This window comes from Osmia lignaria, chromosome 7 (assembly GCF_051020975.1).
Source record: "Osmia lignaria lignaria isolate PbOS001 chromosome 7, iyOsmLign1, whole genome shotgun sequence".
In the NCBI taxonomy this organism is placed as follows: Eukaryota; Metazoa; Arthropoda; class Insecta; order Hymenoptera; family Megachilidae; genus Osmia; species Osmia lignaria.
This window is the reverse complement of record NC_135038.1, coordinates 5,357,936-5,377,242: the sequence shown is the minus strand read 5'-3', so window position 1 is coordinate 5,377,242 and position 19,307 is coordinate 5,357,936. Positions and strand designations below refer to the sequence as shown.

The 19,307-nt window shown below is 37.2% G+C and overlaps 3 protein-coding genes across 16 annotated transcripts; 1 reads left to right on the top strand and 2 right to left on the bottom strand.

The window, feature by feature from the left end:
- Positions 1 to 2,191: 2,191 nt before the first annotated feature.
- On the bottom strand, positions 2,192 to 4,720 carry LOC117604580 (uncharacterized). Of its 2 annotated transcripts, none has more exons than XM_034324833.2 (2): positions 4,544 to 4,720; positions 2,192 to 4,481 (listed from the first exon to the last, which is right to left on the bottom strand). In XM_034324833.2, the coding sequence occupies exons 1-2, from the start codon at positions 4,574 to 4,576 to the stop codon at positions 2,307 to 2,309; spliced, it is 2,208 nt and encodes a 735-aa protein (XP_034180724.2). In that variant the 5' UTR covers positions 4,577 to 4,720; the 3' UTR covers positions 2,192 to 2,306. The 2 variants fall into 2 exon arrangements, with proteins under 2 accessions (XP_034180724.2, XP_034180725.2); XM_034324834.2 differs by having other exon boundaries at positions 2,192 to 4,429; positions 4,544 to 4,687.
- A 92-nt stretch (positions 4,721 to 4,812) lies between these two features.
- Positions 4,813 to 5,789, bottom strand: LOC117604591 (protein dj-1beta). Its single transcript, XM_034324852.2, has 4 exons — positions 5,607 to 5,789; positions 5,364 to 5,522; positions 5,112 to 5,301; positions 4,813 to 5,035 (listed from the first exon to the last, which is right to left on the bottom strand). The coding sequence occupies exons 1-4, from the start codon at positions 5,787 to 5,789 to the stop codon at positions 4,914 to 4,916; spliced, it is 654 nt and encodes a 217-aa protein (XP_034180743.2). The 3' UTR covers positions 4,813 to 4,913.
- On the top strand, positions 5,658 to 18,425 carry LOC117604572 (uncharacterized). Of its 13 annotated transcripts, none has more exons than XM_034324809.2 (10): positions 5,658 to 5,799; positions 6,052 to 6,333; positions 9,007 to 9,087; positions 9,171 to 9,512; positions 9,656 to 9,736; positions 9,834 to 13,245; positions 13,488 to 13,538; positions 14,334 to 14,612; positions 16,310 to 16,508; positions 16,594 to 18,425. In XM_034324809.2, the coding sequence occupies exons 4-10, from the start codon at positions 9,270 to 9,272 to the stop codon at positions 16,670 to 16,672; spliced, it is 4,344 nt and encodes a 1,447-aa protein (XP_034180700.2). In that variant the 5' UTR covers positions 5,658 to 5,799; positions 6,052 to 6,333; positions 9,007 to 9,087; positions 9,171 to 9,269; the 3' UTR covers positions 16,673 to 18,425. The 13 variants fall into 13 exon arrangements, 12 of the variants coding, with proteins under 12 accessions (XP_034180700.2, XP_034180693.2, XP_034180695.2 ...); XM_034324802.2 differs by lacking the exon at positions 9,007 to 9,087 and adding an exon at positions 7,360 to 7,496 and having other exon boundaries at positions 9,153 to 9,512; XM_034324804.2 differs by lacking the exon at positions 9,007 to 9,087 and adding an exon at positions 7,355 to 7,496.
- The last annotated feature ends 882 nt before the right edge of the window (positions 18,426 to 19,307 follow it).

Genomic DNA, 19,307 nt, shown 5'->3' with positions numbered 1-19,307 from the left:
ATACTCAAGTTTATCGTATGACATTTTTTTCTTTCGTTTCAACTTAAAAACATCCGAAAAACCGACGTATTTTTTGCTAAATCTTCCGAATATTACGAAATGGTAAATTATTTGGTAACATACATCTAATACTTGCAAATGAGATGCGTTAAAATATCATAATAATATAACTATAATTAATGCGAATGATCGTTCAAAGGATTTGAGTAAACGTAGTCTAGACAAGGAAAAACAACTTGATTTGTTAAGGCTATGGTATTGTTTGTTTTCAGTTAAATGATTTACGGGTTTTTTAAAAAATTTATTTTGCACATTATACGTTATTGTACAATGGTAGATATATTGAAATATAGAAAGTATATAGTCTCAGATATTTGTCCATCGACGATATTTGCGATAAACGAATACGTGTGAAAATATATCACAAAAATCTATGATAAGCTTGTTTATTTGATTCGTCGGAAATTAATAAAGAATTCCTGACACGATCCCTTATCTCGAGACACACAGTCTAACTTGTTCCATTACCGTTTTCCCTAATCTTAACGATCGTTGTTACTAATTTAGGAAACGATAAATCATAACATGTTTTATCGTAAACCTGTTACGTTACACAACGAAATCTAGATCAAATTAATCTATTAATTTTACGCTAACGACACGTGTACTTATGCGATTATTTATTTAAAAAAATATTCTTTTTCAACTTTGATTTCTTATTTACATGTACTATTTATCGCTTACTGCCATTTATAAGACGATTATTTAATTAATGCATTGCGCAACATATAGATAAAGGAAAACAGGACAGTTTATTTAACGAGTTCATGCGAACAGTTAGAATATATATTTAAACGAAAATTTTCTGCTTCGTTAAAACGTTAATAATACGTATAAACTTTATTATCAAAGGAAATTTTGTAAATTGAATGTTAAAATGTTAGCAACAAAATATCACGTAGAACATAATTATGATCAGATAATTTAAAGTTTAATTTACAAGTCGTATCGATTGATTTTATGAATTAGATGATGGTACAAATGATTAGATACTTCTTCACCGAAGTTCAATACACGCTAGACAAGATTAAATTACGAAATCATTGTCTCGTAATTACTACTTTTACTATCGTTGTTTCTTTCTTTCTTTCTTTCTTATCGTCGTACTATGTTTTTTTTTAGGAGGATCCTTCCAGATGACCAGTCTTGACCAGTCAATTTATCTGTTCTCACCTGAATCACCTGATGTGTCGTGTGATTTTATTGTAACACAGATGTCTGTCTCATGCCTGTAATGTGAGTAAATTGTACTTCATAATCGCACGATCGTCTACCTAGATGTACATCAGATAATCAGGGTACATCAAGGTTGATTCAATAGATTCGCATTGGCGTACATACGTGCACGTTGCATGGCTTGAGATCACACCAATATGGGTTCTGGATCATCGATGCTACGCTCCTGATCACGGAGGGCTGATATCCAGGTTAATGTCAGCAAAATTGAGATCATTGCTAACGCAAACCCTTGTCAAAACGCCCTCGAATCGTTGGCGAAATTTTCTGACTTTTCGAGTTTCACTTTTTTTTCTTTAAAAAATATTTTATACGACCTTGAGGGACATGGAAATAATCGTTGGACGTGTTGGTGTAACTTTAATAGTTTCTTGGATTATTCCACAGAATTAAAGTAATCACGTTGATGTACCTGATCATCCGATTAAAGTCATCGATTTCATTAGCATTTAGTTGCAGAGAAGGAAATTCTCTCATAAATACTATAATTTGTATAATGACTCTTGTCTGCAAAAAAACATAGCATATACAGGGTGTCCCAAAAAGAATTAATTCTTTAAGGGAGTGGTAGGTGGAGTGATTCTAAACAACATTTTCCTTTGCGAAAATGTTGTTCGAAGCTTCGTTTTTGAATTATTAAGGAAAAACACTGGCCAATCAGAGCGCGCATAGCGCGCGGACTCAGGGACGGCATGCCCCGACTACAAAAACTGGGCTTGATCTGAGTCTTGAACAAACACTTTCGGCACCCTACCGGTATAGCAGGTGACGTTGGAAAAATAAATTATTCAATTAGACTAGTTTCCTGGATAGTCTTAATTGATTCATCTACAATTAAGAAAAATGATAAAATAGCGTTTAATTAAATAAATAACGATTAATCTTAAACAAAATGTACATATTCGTTATTTTATTTATATTTCATACAAAAACCAAAATACATAATTCGTATATACAATTGTGTAAAACATTTTATAAACATATTGAGTCTTTCAAAATATTCAATTTTCTTAATTGCAATTACTAAAAATGGTGTCCATATCCAACTGAGATAACATTTCATCGTCGGAATCATTTTCAGTATTACCAAGTACATCATTAAAAAAAGATGAAGTTTCCGGCATCTTTTTTTCTATAAGCGTTTCGTCGTTCTGTTTTACATTTGATGCATTTTGAGAGTCCACGCTCGGAGGAGATAACTTCTCAGGACTTTTAAACTGCAATAACTTGGATCTTATGGAATCTCTACGGCTCTGTACACCTTCTGTTTTCTTACAAAAAGGTGAAGGAACTTCTTTTGCCACTGATTCTACTTTTTCTTGTGATGTATTTACATCACAGTCATCAATATGCATTTGTTCAGAAAATGAATCGCTTAATACCTTTTGTTTCACTTGTTTAGTTAATACTGCATCCATTTGTACATTCTTAGAATGAAATGGCAGACGTTTCTTTGGATTAATATTTGGAGAAAACCTCTTTAATGCTTTCAGTAAATTTTCAGCTCTCTCTTTGTCATCATTATGTGTGCTTTCTTTCTGTTTTTCTACAAATGGTTGTTTGCTGTTTTCATTCGCGTGTTTTTTTAATGTTGAATCGGTAAAATTCTTCTGATTTTGTGAATTTGTAATTTTAGCGGGGGGAATTGAAAAGGAAAGATCAATATCAAAATCCATTGATTCACTTACAGCTTCGACTGTTTTGTTTGTGTTAGGACTGTTGGTTTTAATATCTTCTGTACTCTTCTTAGAACTTAATGAATCTTGAATGTTGCTGCTGTGTTTTAGTTTAAATTGGAAATCGGTCATTGACGAGGGTGCTTTCGATAGTTTGGAGAAACCGTAATCTTTATTTTTTGTCTGTTCTTTTCCTGTTTCTTCCTTTGAAGCATTTTCTAGAACTACTGCCATATGGCCTGTACGTTCTATCTCACCTTTATTAGTGTAAATTCCCAGTAAACTTGACGGTGAGATTAAGATCTGATATTTATTTGAAACGAAAGTACTAGAAATCTTTAATAAACCTACATCATGTAATAGTACAACAACATTTGGCTCTAATAAGCCAGGATATTTAAGCGGTATATCCCTATGAACAATTCCTTGAATATTGTCTGTAAAATCTCTTAAAACAATAGGAGGATTCTCGTGACTATGATCTATACGCTCAATTATTCCTGCCATAAATTTAACTTTTGTGCTGCTGCAACCCTTTGTACTTGCCATTTGTTTCACAATTGCAATTTCGTAGCCTTTCAAGAAATCTTGTGGCAAGTCATCTAACATTAACTGCCAAGCACCTTCTGTGAATAGGTTTTTTGTGTTTTGAGAACAATATTCAGGTAATTTGCTAGAATTATTTTCCTCATTTGTTTTCTCATTTTCTTCTAAACTATTCAAATATGAAACAGGAGGAATAGTATCTATATCATCTGGTAATAAACCAGCTGGTCCAGGAAATTTTCTAACTAATGTCATCTTCTTATTAGGTTGTACTTGATCCTTAGTTATTGATAATGTATTTTTGATAATATCATTTTTGGGTTTTAAATTATTCACAGATTCTGGCTTCATTATATTACACAGCAATTCCTTCCTTGAATTATTAATTGAATTTGACTTAGATTTTACATTGTTGAAACTATTTTCTCTCTGGCAGTTATTTTTAAGAGTCTGATGTTTTATTCCATTACTACTAGGCACTTTAAATCCCTGATTTACATTTATATCATTATTGTTTCTGATTTTTGGTTCAACTTTTGGTGGATTTACATGTGTTATGTTCTTTTGTACAATTTTATCTTGAATATTTTTGTTTTTTAATATACCAAGTACTAAATTCTTTCGAGATAATTTATTATCTTTATGATTTTGTATATCAGAATGTACATTTGATAAAGTATTATCACATGATTTTTTTGATTCGCATATAGTCTGAGAAACATTCTCATCCAATACATTTTTATTAAACATACTAAGAATCAAATGTTTCCTTGATTCTTTGTTCTTATCAGATTTTACTATCTCTTTACTGCTACCCTTTCTGTCATCCAAATCAACATTGTTGTCAGGTGAAAAAATAGAATCATTGCAAATTTCTATCTTCCGCCTTTTTGGTTCAGTTTCTTGATTATCTGATTGAGAATAAAATTCAACCGCTTTATCGTCTATATCGTTTAAGAAATCCTAAAAATATACATTAAGAAATGTTACCCATGGGTTATGTACAAAATACATTTCAAATTTACCTGATCAAGGTCCCAATCATCGGTCTCAAACATTTTTACAATATTAATTTTTTATTAATTATACTATTATTTTAAACAGTACATACGATATTCGCAAGATCATATTGTAAACAGACACAATTTATATCATTATGATTGTGTCAAATTACGATCTTTAACCATCAAATAAGAAAGATGGATACGTTAAAAAGTGCGAATTTAACAGACGCCATAACGATGGCGGGTATTTTGAATTCGAGCGCCGAAAAATCAAAAACGTGGGTAATAAAATCAACTTTACATCATGCGTAATATTTATTCATGAAATTTATACACAGAGTATTAAATGTATTAAACAAATACAATAGTATGCTGCTTATAAATGAATTCTTCACTCTGAGTATAACATTCCTTTTGCCACTTTGTCTGCTGTATCTTTACCAACCAATTTTTCCACAATAGCTAGACCAAAAGCAAATGCGGTGGCTGGGCCTCGGCTGGTTATTAGATTACCTAAAATATAACACATATTATACCAATTTTGTATCTTTGAAAATAAATAAAATTTTTACTCTTAATTGATGTATACCATCAGTTACTACTTTGTCCTCCAAATATTTATATTCATTTTTCAATTCATCTTTCACAGAAGGATAGGATGTAAGTTGTTTTCCTTTAGCAATTCCATGTGCTTTTAGTGCAGTTGGTGCAGCACAAATAGCAGCAATAATTCTGTTTTCCTTTTCTTGTTGTTGCAATAGCTTTCCTACTTCTGCTGACTGTTAAACATAAAGATAATCTGTTATATGCTTTTTTTACAGGAGAGTTTGAATATACTTACCGTGGCAAAGGCTTTTGAACCACCAAGACCCCCAGGCAATATTACAACATCATATGTTTTATTAACTGCATCTTGTAATTTTGCATCAGCACAAATTTTAACATCCCTACTGCATTTGACGCATTCGCTATCAGTAATACCAGCAACAGTAACTTGAATCTAAGAACAATTTATAATATCATGTTCAAATTTATATAATGCATACATTTAATTTAAGGTTATATCTTTTAAAACAAGACTCACATCGCCTCTACGCAAGACGTCTGCAGTTATTACAGCTTCCATTTCCTCAGAGCCATCGGCTATTAACAAAATTGCCGTTTTCTTCGCCATATTTACAGTATATTTTACGTTTGGTTGTAAAACTGTAAGAACCTTACAAGCCGACTGCGCAAAATGTGGAAGCATGCGAAACAATATTGCCATAGATATACGTGTATGTATACTGATAAAACAAAAATTACGTCTGATGTTGGCTATTGATGTATGACATTATCGAATATATCACATGATTTAAGATAAACATCTATATATATTAAATGACTAATAACAAATTGATTCAAAGTATCAAATAAATACATAATTATATTAAAAACATGTACATTTATTTGCAAGCATTAATAAAATTTCTATAAAGTTGTGTACAAATACTGTATTGAATAAAATTGAATTTTCAAATTGCCACCAGAGAAGCATCGACGAAAAGAAACAGAGGAATGTATGGAATCGGAACGCACCCCCACAGAAGAAAAAGGAAACAAAACGCAGTACAAGATGGCTGCGTTTGGGTGTTGTGTCTACTAATTTGTGTAAGACAATTCTGTAATATTAGATGATTAATTCATAGTGAAATATTCAATTTTCTTCGTACAATCGTTAGTGTAATTAAATTTGTGTGTAATGCGTACACGCGGGAGCAAGTCGCGTTGGGAGGAACAATGCTAACACATCGTTGAAACATTTATCACGGGTGAGTTTGCCTTGAAATTTTATGGCTTTCCACTATATTTTAACGGCTCCACGGAATTCCGCCAAGGCGAGGTGTGCGACTAGACGAAAAATGAACTTTTCATTTAATAATCATTCATAGTATATCGGAACGATGCTGTAGATGATTTTTGCAGCTTGAAATTTTGTATGCATATATTTTCTTTTTACGTGTTCCGCGTACATGACGAAATTGTGTAAATAGCTGGTTTTTTTTCTGTATCTTCACATTGCACGTCGATGAGTCAATCAAAATTTTTACGATGTCCATCACTCCTTGGCATGCCTTAATTGCGTTACGATGATGATAAAGTCTTTCGATTTAAGTAAAAACTCATTTAATGCTATCTACCGCTTTCACCGTGACTCAAGACCACTTCAAGAAAGTTAAAATATGTATTTACCAATGTATTCATGATAGGTTATTATACGAATATTTAATTCGCTTCATAAATCGTACGATTTTTTTTTCTTAAGGCTAACGAAAGGTTTTTCAAATAATTATGCAAATTAGATGAAATTGACTTTCCAGGATTTGTTTACATGTGCTTTTGTTAATTTTATCTGTGTTATATAAATCTGTTCTGAATAAAATAGATTAATGTTTATAGTTTTCAAAATGCACATTTCATATTTATAGCGTGTTATTTTTATAGGATAATATTTTATAAAACTTGAAAATATGTTACATTTTTTTTTCTCATATAAAATGTATAAAATCATTTAGGAATATATAAAAGGTACACAAAGAAAGGTGCTTCAAAGAAAATATTTAATTAATGTTAATTGTTTTGTTTAATACTTTAATGGCATTAATAATTTTATTTTAAATATAAATGTTATTTTCGATAAGAAAAATTGTATGATTTAAAAAATGTAAACAGTAATACCATAATAACTGACATCATTATAACAAAAAGGGTCATTAAAAAAAAAAGGAAGCATGTTAGCAGTACTTTTTCTTAAAAAGGTTTAACAAATATACTGATAGAATAACTATATAGTTCAGGGGGTGGATGATAGGAATTTACTGAAAATCCAAGATAGAAGCCGCTTGAAACACTGGAGAAAGACGGTGGAGCTTCGGAGGAGGAGGAGATGTCTGCCGGCACCCAGGGCGAGATTCGGGTTGGCCCTTCGCACCAGGTTTGCCATATACCTTGAAAACCTTTTATGCTACTTAGCTATATCGCACAATGTACCTAACTCAAGGCTTGTTCTCCTAAAATATGTATTATGAGTGTATAGATTAAAAGAAAAATATGATCATTGAAGCACCAGGTAATTGTGACATCATCTTTTTCACAATACCTAATATATTCAATGGTAATTGCTTTCAATTTGTGTACTTATCTTTTCTTTTGAATGTAACTAAGGTTAAGGCAGTAAACTTTTCAAGTAATTTCTATGTTATCTTATATCGTTAGGTGTGTATATATTGTTCAAATGTTATTAAAGTACTTACAGTTTCAAACACTTTTTCATCATTGTTCAGTAATGTAGGTATACAGGAGCATTAATTTGATAGATTACAATTTTTATTTCCAATCAATCAAATCGTATGCTTTCCAAACTGTATGAATATAAGGATATACTTGAGTAGCATATATCATTATTTTACCATATTATTGAATCTAGTTATTTTGTTTTAAAAAATTGTTAAGAATATGCATGACATGTGTTTAGTTACAGGTATAGAGCACTAGAGATACCAGTGTTTTCTTAGTGCTTGAAGTTGATATTTACAATTTTTATTATGCAGTTAGAACTTTGATATCCATTTGCATTTATACACATTAACAGATAAACTTTAGTCTTAAACAATGAGAGTCACTAGTACCTACCTATTCCTCATACAGCTTTGTTGTATGTCGATGGTTCAAATAACAATGATAGTTATTTTTCAATAAAGTTATAATAATGGATAAGTCGTAATAATAATAATTTTTATTTACTTAACAGTACAAACCCAACACTCAAGTACTATCATCCCTCAGATCATTCCAATTGCTGGGAGACCCTAATTATGATGCAAGTTATTATGATGAAGCATCCTAATAATGATGTATAGGATAATATTATATAGCATAAGATATAGTTTTATATTTACAGTGGTTTTCAGTCACGGTGAAATGATAAGTTATACTACTTTATATAATAACCCATTGGTTACTTGAACCATCTATAAATATAAAATGTTGCAAGCGAAACATTGAAGTCAAAAAAAGAAAGGAAATTTATGGAGAAGCATTTATATTAAGTAAATAATCGATACATACTTTCACTTATCTACAAATTTCATTTCATTATCTTTTCCATAAGGTTCTTGTGTTTTCATGTTTGTACATATCGTGTTCCATTTGTTTGTGAAATTGTGTTTCTCATTTTCTCCATTCGTGTTTTTTATCCATTCACCGAAAGAAGACGATATCTCACGTGAATGTGCTTTTTGTTCGCGTGCATTTATTAACATTTAGCTTTGATTGTAAACAGATTTCGAATGTAATAACTCTAATTGTTCTCAATGTTATAATTCACAATGTTATTTAAAAGAAAGAAAAAAAAAAAAAACTTGTTCTCGTCTTCTCATGCTTATATTTATGATCATTAGTTTTTTACACAAAACATTAAGTACTCACGCTACTTCTTGTACCAGTAATATAACAAAATGGAACAGAATGGAAAAATAAAATAAACTGGCTCGTGTAGTTTCGAAAAAAGCAAGCCGGAGTTATAGGTGCGTACAACTAACTCGCTTTGGCATTGGTGCTAACCACGCACAATCCCGAATTTTGGGTACAGGAATTGGTTTCTTGTCAGGCCCGTTTGCCTGAGTATCGGCCGGGTATACCTCCTGGAGAGCTGCTTCCTGATCCAGAGTTTTCTAAAGAACGAGAAGAGCTAAGATGGATTCCAGCTATGGCATTGGACGGGGATCTTCTGATGTACTTGAGAGCAGCACGATCTATGGCTGCATTTGCTGGCATGTGTGATGGAGGATCCCCGGATGACGGTTGTGTGGCTGCTTCCCGTGACGACACGACTATCAATGCTCTGGACATCTTGCACGACTCTGGCTATGATCCAGGAAGAGCGTTGCAGGCGTTGGTTAAATGTCCCGTACCTAAAGGCATTGATAAAAAATGGTCCGAAGAGGAAACTGTAAGTAGCAACGATTAAACGAACAAAAAAGAAAAAGAAAAAAAAAAACAAAACCGATTCAGTCTCTGAAACGCGCATGATTTCATAAGTTAAAAGGAACACAGAGACTTACGATTAATTGGCCGTCGATCTGCCCCCTGTAGAAACGCTTCGTCAAAGGACTTCGACAATTTGGAAAGAACTTTTCAAGGATTAGAAAGGATCTCTTGCCGCATAAAGACACGGTAAATTGTATTGATATTTAAACCTGCCGGTATGATTATCAGATTGAAGGAATAAAAGTATTTATATTGCCCATTTTTCTTTTTTCCTTTTTTTTAGCCGGAATTGGTGGAATTCTACTATTTGTGGAAGAAAACTCCAGGGGCGAATAATAATCGACCTCATCGAAGACGACGTCAGGGTTCCCTTAGAAGGATCCGCAACACGCGCAACTCCCGTGCCGGTACCCCGAAAGAGGAGGTGCCGACACCACCGAAGGATACACCGCCAGCTAGTGTTAATCAAAAGGAACCTATTTCAGAGCCGGAAACTGTACCTGTTGGAACGCCCGCTAGCAATAATCCTGGTGGGGAAATTAGTTCTGTGACAGAGGACGATAATTCGGAGGAGGATAGTGACTCTAGGGATACGAATACTAACGGGGCAACGCATTCGTGTCAGCATTGTTTCTCGACTAATTCGAAGGATTATCAGGTAGCCGGTAAGGATAGGTTATTGCTTTGTACGGAATGCAGAACACATTTGAAGAAAACCGGGGAACTTCCGCCTGCTCCACCGTATCTGTTCCGCCCTGTGCCCGCGGAATCACCAGATAGCCCAGGTAGAATGCGTACAAGAAACAAGGCCAAGGAGACGCCTAGACCAGCGAGACCTCGACGTACAGGTGGAACGGATACTCCTGATCAAGAGAAGCAACAGCAGCAACAGCAAACGCCGGACAAGAGCAAGAAGAAGTCTTCTAGCAAGCCGGAAACACCGAAGAAAGGTCAGAAACGACCACCGGCCGACGAGGTGGACGAGGACAAGGAGTCTCAGAAACGTAAACGTCCCGGCGAACGTCCTGAGAGTCCTTCGGAGTCGCTCACAACCGACAGTAACTCTCTGATGGATGAACCTGAGAGAGAAGGAGAAGGTGATACAAACGAGAATCAACCCACTCCAGTTACGGTGCCAACCGAGGAGCCAATCAGTCCGGCTGTAACAACACCGGAGGAGCCTTCCGAACCAACGCCCGTATCTACTCCCGTACCACCGCCTATACAGGCATTACCCATATCTGTTCCTGTTATTCACACTTTAGAGAAGAAACCGTTGCTAGAGGAACCGGTAGAGACTAAGGATCAAATAGAAGATGTACCTTTAGCTATGAATCAACCTTTGAAGTTGGAACCCATGCCGATAGAACCAGCCATGTCCCCATCGAACGAAGATATGAAAGAGCCTGAACAGCAGTTGAACTTGACCACGTCGCAGTCGTTGAACATGAACGACATGAGTCAAAACATGCCTCGTAATTTGTCGCAAACGATTCAGAACAGTGGTATGTGCGCTTCTGCTGGCTCGCAAGGTATGCAGAATTCGCAGATCATGTCTCCTACGCACCAAGGACTGCCGCTGAACATGCAATACGCGTCGAATGTTCCTCCCGTTCAAAACGTACCGCAAAACTTGTCGCAGAGCATGCAAATGCCGCCGAACATGCCGCAGAATATGTCGAACGCGCAAAATATGGGACCAACGCAGAATCTTCGAGCTCACGGTGAAAATCTGTCGAATGCGCAAAATATGCCTCAAAGCATACCGGGACCACCGTTAAATCTGAATATCTCGCAAAGCATACCGACGAACATGGCTCAGATGCCTCAGATGCCGAGTTCACCGCAACCCCTCGGCTTGACCGTGATGTCATCTGAGAACAGGATGTCCGAACGAATTTCGGACGATAGATTGCCCCCGGAACGAATGAGAGACGGCAGGATACCGGATAGAATATCAGAAAGAATGCCAGAGAGACCGGAGAACAACGAGCCTGATAGAAATGAACCGAATAATATGTTTCAACCGATTCAACCAAGCGGAATGTTGTCGATGGAGAAACCATCTTCCATGTACAATTTAGCCGGGACACCTCCGATGGAGCCGCAGAATTTGAAGATCAAGCAAGAGATCATACCGCCGGAACCGGATCCGCTGCAGAGTTTGAAGGAAGTGAAAGTACCTGGTTTCCAGTCCGGCTTCCCGGGTCCAAGTTTAGAGAATATTAAAAAGGATCCGGATAGTTCCAGCAAACCACCCACGCCGAGCAAACACTCGATGCAAAGTAGTCAGCCAGTTCCTCAGATACAGTCTGTGGCTGCATCTCCGACACCGACTCTTCCACCACCGCCCACGTCCATCCCTCAACCCGTGATGCATCCAGCTCAACAACCAAGCCCCCACATGGCTCACCCCTTCCATCCTCATCATCCCTTGATGCATCATTCGTTGTTCACTGCCATGCACCCGTATCATCCTCACGCTTACCCAGGTTACGCGCCCGTCGGAGGTTATCCTTCGTTCCCGCCGTATCCTTACGGTCCGGTACCCCACGCCATTCCTCCTCCATCTCCCCAGAGGAGTCAAGAAAGTACAACCATGATGACGGCGCATCATTCGAGTACCAGTTCCAGTGTGACGACCAGAGAAGAAGGGGAGAACCTGATCGCCACGCATCACCACTCCTCCACTATGCATCAGGCAACAGCGTTACACCATGATAAACTATTGACCATCTCGTCGCACAGTTCCCACAGTCACTCGTCGTCGCATAGTTCTCACAACACTCAACGCAAGCCATCGTTGGTGTCTGCAGCGTGTCTGACGTCCAGTAGTTCGGCTCACCACCATCACAGACCACCCCAGTCTCAGCCACCGGTCGTTCAAGAGCCGAAGATAGAACCCGACCTCGTAGAACAGGAGCAAGAGGAGCCGCCTAGTCCGCGAGGTCCGTCCCCTGAGCCGCGAATCGAGGACTCGGAGTGCCACAGATCACAGTCCGCCATTTTCCTGCGGCACTGGAACCGGGGTGAAAATAATTCTTGCACCAGGACGGATCTGATGTTCAAGCCAGTCCCTGATTCGAAGCTGGCCAGAAAACGGGAAGAGAGGTCGAGGAAACAGGCGGAGAGGGAAAGAGAGGAACGCGACAGAGCCGCGGCGCAACAAGCCAGGAAGATGACCACCCCGGAGAAGCAGCCGGAAGTCTGCAAGCCACCCAGTCGAGGACCCCTCGAACCCGTCGTGTCGCCGTACGACAGGTACGCCGCGAGACCAGGCTCGTACGCCGACACGCCCGCCTTGAGACAGTTGTCCGAATACGCTCGGCCCCACGCGGCGTTCTCGCCTGCCAGGCATCCAGCTCCTCCGGACCCAATGCTGCATTACATGTACAGCCCTGCCGCGCGTGAACGCTTGGAATTGGAGCAACTGGAACGCGAGAAGAGAGAAAGGGAGATCAGAGAATTGCGGGAGAGAGAGCTGAACGACCGGTTGAAGGAGGAACTTCTGAAAGGGACACCTAGACCGATGCCAGCACCGGTGGATCCGCATTGGTTGGAGATGCACCGTCGCTACGCCGCCGCAGGACTCGCGCCTGGACCATCAGGACCACCACAAGCTTTACATCAGTTCGGACTTTACGGAGCTCCGCCCGGTCCCAGTCAGTTGGAAAGGGAACGTTTAGAAAGACTAGGTAATGTTCACTCCTCAATTACCAGATTAATCGTTTCCCTAAATATGCGTATCTCTCTTCTCGCCTAGTGGACTGAACCCAAAAATTAACTATGATTCTGAATGAGTGATTTTAGGCTTTTGCGGTTCGGGTTGATACTGTTCGAACCTTTCCAAAAAACAAAAAAACAAAAAACACACAAAAAAATCTGTCACTCCTTTCTCTCATTTTCGACTGTATTATTATTTTCTGTATCGTTCCAGCTGACTGTTATCTAATATCATCTATCAGAGGACATATGGGAGTTTCGAGCAGTAACTACTACTAGTTCATTATTCTAAGCCAGGCATGGGCAGAGCAAGTAGCAAGGCGGGCACGGACCACCTACGGCAGCCTATGGGCACAGCGGCGGGCACTCCTCATCCCCCTGTCTCTCGAAGTGGCACATCCGAGTTACATCTGATCCTCACAATCACATCCTTAGGCCTAGCGTTATATTGGTAGAGTAAATGGCACGGTAGCTAGCAGGATTAATTTATAATTCGCTATCGTACTGTTGCTAGTATACTTAACCACTTACTGTATCAATGTAAATTAAGTCCCTGCAATGCTATCCTCACCATCTAGCGATGGCCCGTAGTAGAATAAACATGAACCTGTAAATAAGCCAAACACATGGGCTGCCCGTACGGGCAAGTTCGTGCTCATCCCTGTACTGAGCGAACGGTTTTGCGAATTCGATCGAGTTTAGGATCTAAATCAGTGTTGTTCATTGTTTACAATTTCGTAGAAAGATCATTTTTTGATGTATTAATTAGATGTATATATTGAAACTATCCGTGTGGACAGCACTGATCTAGGGATAAAGCGAGACAGTAGTCGTTTCTGATTGTTAGCCGTCTTTGTTTCTTTGCTGAGATTGATCTGCTGAATGTTATTTTACGATTAGAGTACATATGGCTAACGATCGGAAACGTCAAACACCTGACAGAAGAGTGCCGCAAAAAAGTAAAGAAAAATTGATTGTCGAAAGAAATGAATATAGCTGGTTAACACGTTAAGAGTACGGATTAGAACAGTATGTTTGATCGAGGCGCTGTCGGGTTTAGGGATACCGACTGCAGCCGGCGGGGGGCCAGCGGGTGCAGGGGCTGGCCATCCCGTGGCGGCTCATCACCACGGCCAGCTGGACGAGCGACTGGCTCTAGCTGCTGACCCGATGGTCCGGTTGCAGATGGCTGGCATTTCGCCCGAATATCATGCTCACACTCATGCGCATACTCATGCGCATACGCACTTACACTTACATCCGGGACAGCAGCAGGCCCAGCAACAGGCTCAGCAACAGCAGGAAGCGGCTGCGGCTGCAGCTGGATTCCCCCTGCCTGGTAGGTCCTAACAATCAGGATGTTTGAGTACGCTCCATGCACGATGATCGATCCTTTCACCGACTAGCCAGAGTTGCAAATTTTTCAAAAATACCACACAGACATTGGTGTAACTAGGATTTCTATCTGGGGCTAAATCAGGTCCCCTGGTTTTACTAAAAATGTAAAGTGTCTAATTTTAACATAGTTTTGTATTGTATTGTATGTTTTGTATTTAGTTTCATCCAAATGTTTTTGTACTCACTTTAGTGATTTTGGTGGAGGGTCTATGCTGACCTTTACCTAGTTACACCAATGCGGATATGATACCTTGAAGTGTATCAGAACACTTGAACAATCTTATCATTTGTGATATATGATAAAATGATAAGAATTTTTTTCTTTTGTATCATATTCTCAATGTTACGTGTAGAATGATCCGGACACGGTTGATAAGATCTCTTCAAGTGTCCTTTGATTTTACATGTTAATAGATTATGTTATTACGGATCTTTCTGTGTATATGATTTTAAGTTCAAACTACACTGTTTTTCGAAAAAAAGCGTAGAATTGTAAAAAGTGTATCGAAACGATATATGTTTGTAATGTTTCATAGTCTGTAATTTCGTACGTTCAATTAGGGTAATATCGAGTTTATAATCGGTAAAGCGGTCGATTGCGTGTAAAGCGTACTATGACGTGCTTTTTCATTTAATGAGTTTTCAACATCAGTCATTCTAACTAAATAGAGAAAGCGTTCTAATTGCCATCGAGAGCTGACATATTTTTTTTTATTTATTTATTTTTTTTTTTTCGTTTTGTTTTCGAGTTAAAAGTGAAAAACGATGAGAACCAACGTATAAAGAAATGTTTCTCTGCGGCAAAAAATTTTTTTTGCATTTTTCTGTCGCTTCTCTCGCTATGCCATTATTAACTTGCAAACCAGAGCTTTACGATCATCGAGCGCAGCTTCTGGGGTGAAGGTACGATCTCTCAATAAAAGATTCCTATGAGTTTTCAATAGCGTGAATTACGTTTTAAGTAAAACAATGCAATTACGATTGTATGCGTGTACGTGCGTGGATGGGAAGAATACAATGTGATGTCTGTAATTAGTAGAAGAAGTACTTTCATATTATATTATTTCATATAATATGAACATTACAACGGTACCATTTTGTATGCTATCATTGTATCATTCTTGTGTAACGTATGATTCGTTATAGTCTATCCAAAATCACTTACCCACTCAAGGCTATCAAGAAAAAATTTACAATGTTATTACCAAGCTTCAAATTGATATGCCACAAGTGGTATTTTGCGGTACTTTTATGTCACCAAATCGTGTCAGACTTTATATTATTTATTGTAAGTAACAATCAGCCGTTTTATTTTTAAGAAACCTTTATGTAGTCGTTTTTGTTAAATTTTAAGCTTTTCAAATTACTGTTCTGCGATACATTTAACTAAGGAAATTCTAATAAGTGTATAAAAATTATTTATATATTGGAGATTGCCTTGAGTGATTAAGTTAATTGATTTAGGACAGGCTACAGGTTCAAGGAAATCGTTACAATAACTCAAAAGCAAAAGTCTGACACGCTTTAAATCATGCATGCCTGTCTCTATCCATCAATTTTCAATGCTTGATATGTAATTCTACTTTGCAATGTTACAATCGCGTGTACAATTTACTAATGTTTACTTTGTATGTACAGCGGCAGCTGGTGCGAATTATCCACGACCTGGCTTGATGCCCCGTGATCCAGGACTGGCACTTCATCCCGCTGAACTTCTCGGAAGACCGTACGCCGACATGGCCGCTCATCACGAGCAATTACAACGTCATCTAATGATGGAACGCGAACGATTCCCTCCTCATCCATCGCTCGTCGCACACCACGAGGAATATCTAAGGTTCGTCCTTTGAAAATCAATAACAAAAGATAACTATGCATTACGTATGCTTGCATTAGACGACGACCGTATCCGACTAACAAAGGGTGTTTTTTAGACAACAGCGCGAGCGTGAGCTTAAAGTTCGCGCACTGGAAGAAGCTGCACGTGGATCACGCCCTTAAGTATCATTGTAATTTACATATACATATATACATATATATGTGAATGATTATCCTTCAGAAATTAGGGATCTCGTTCTAGAAAACCGTGTACTTGACGATGGGTCAACCGCGGTGTTTTTTCAAAAAATTAAAATAACATGGTGCAAGGAGATAGAGGTAGAGAGAGGATCTGCTCGCAAAGATCACGTTCGACGACCATACGTTTAAGATGAGAAATTATTTTTACGCAGTTTCCCTTAGAGCTAAGTAATAATAATACGGGGTAATGGAAAGAACGTAAAGATTGTTACGGTATATGTAACATTTTAGTGTAAATAACACAACACAGGTTTTCAAGTAATAGTGCTACGTGAAATTGGGTGGTTCGTTTAGCACCATAGAAGGATTATAAAGTTTTTATATATAGATATATATATATATATATATAGCGATCGCTTGACGTGTAAATTTGTTTGAAATCTCTCTCTATATATATATTATATATATAATAACGGATTCAGAATATATTACCATACGTTCAAACGTGGATTCGTTCCGTTTCATTCGATCTTTTTGTTCTTTTTGTTTTTCACGTCGGTGATAATGCCAAAGTGTTCAGAAGGAAAACGGTTCACCGCGTTCTCTCTTAGTCTTTTTCGTGATTACCCTGGAGAGTAGATCGTTCTCTCTTCTTTGTTTTACGTACTGGATATTTTAGGATCAAATGGACACGGAATTTGTCGTGTCCATTTTAATTTTTATCGCCGTTTAGAGAAGTGACTTTCAAACGTGTCTGTCTTTGTTTTTTGTTTTTTTCTTTTTTTTAAACTGTGTCCGAACCATTTTAGGAACAGTTTTCTTATTATTTCACAGACTTTCCGTGTTCTAGCGTATCTCTAAGGTGTAACTTAAGTTTTAAATATTATTGTAATTCTTTGTGTCGGACAATTTGTATATTTTCTATATATGTATCCTTTTAAGAATTTTACTCTGATGACCATTGAGCGTTTGATACATAGTTTGATCGAGCGGCTGACTAGTAATAAACACACACACACACACACACAGAAAAGAAATATTTAAAAAAAAGAGAGAAAACTTTGTAACAAAGTGACCAAAGTTAAAAAAAAAATTTATAGAAGAAAGAAAACTGGCGTCATGTGAACGCATAATCTTCCATGGTCGTGCGCCCCGTAGATTTCACAGAAAATATATGCTGTATGGTGCAGGCGCTGAAAATGAATACGTAAATAATGTTTTTTCAACAAATAAGAGAGAGAGAGAGAGAGAAATGAGAATGCGTGAGAGAGAAGCAAATACTAAAGTAATCTTTATTCTGACGACCATTCGTACATGTAAATTTTCTGCTATATAATTAATTCAGTGTAATCTAGTTATTTAACTAAGTAAAGATATTTCATAGGAACGTCCCGTTTTTAATCGTATCGTTCTTGCTTTAGTTTTTCTCCATAGGAAGCGTTCCAATTAATTTAGAGCGTTAATTATGGTTTGTATCATGGGAAAGTGAATTATCGTTTTGTCTGCTTGCACTTACAAGGCTGTAACGTGGTTTTTCACTTACGTTATTATTAGAACAATTTATCTGTAAAGAAAATTATATTTGCATCGCTGTAACCAAATCTCAAGCAGACGTTTTCATTTCTTCAACATTTGTTACCAGAGAAATGGGAGGGGAAGAGAAAAGTATATCGAACATGGAAATTTTATGTAATCAAAAAAAAAAAAAAAAAAAAAAAAAAGGAAAAAAAAAGAAGCTGAATCATTGTATTTCTTATTACCAGTTTGTCTGTCACTGGACTTATTCTGGACAGAAATAAACGCCTGTCTTATAAAACTGATCTATCTTTTTAGTATCGTGTTATGGTAACTCATATCCAAGCTGTAACATCAAACAAATTTGTAGAAAAAGACTGTTACGAATCAGCCAGAAACAACATGAAACTGGCCTAATTAGTTTTACACATGGAATTTGTTTTCCTCGCTCTTCCTACCGGTTGCTGGTTTGTTTTTATTGACCGTAATGTGAAACCCAGCTACCGACCACTTTACGTGGGAGTCATCACATCCATTCACGTTTGTGTGTTTCTGTGTAGGAAGTGCAAGTGTCGGGTTCGTTCTTCAGAAACTATTTGTCAAGAACGCTCAAACTAATACCGAATATTTTCAAGAAAGAAAAAGATAAACAGAATTCTACAGAGTACCTGGTAGATTTTCCCAAAAGAATGTCTTTTCAGTCTCTCTGTACGAAGAAGGTGCATTGTTATATTTCAAGGAATTTTAAGTTCTATAAAATTTCTTAAAAGGGACAATTCACCTTCTTCCCCTGTAGTCTCTACACGTTATCAAAGGTCTGTTAATAGGTACACGAATGCTTTTATTTCAACTCGGTAAATCATTATAATTCTATCATCATTCTTAAATCTATTTGTTTCTCTGTATTCTAGTTTCTATGCATGAAGAAACATTTATCCCATAAGAGACAAAACGACTAACTGCATGTTTCTTTTAATTTTCAGATTTCATCCAACCGCATCAAATCATTTTATTTTCTGTTTTCTATTTTTATTGAATCTCTGGTTGTATCTATTTACTAACATATTCTCTTTTTACCAGCAAAGCATCATGCAAGTGGTTC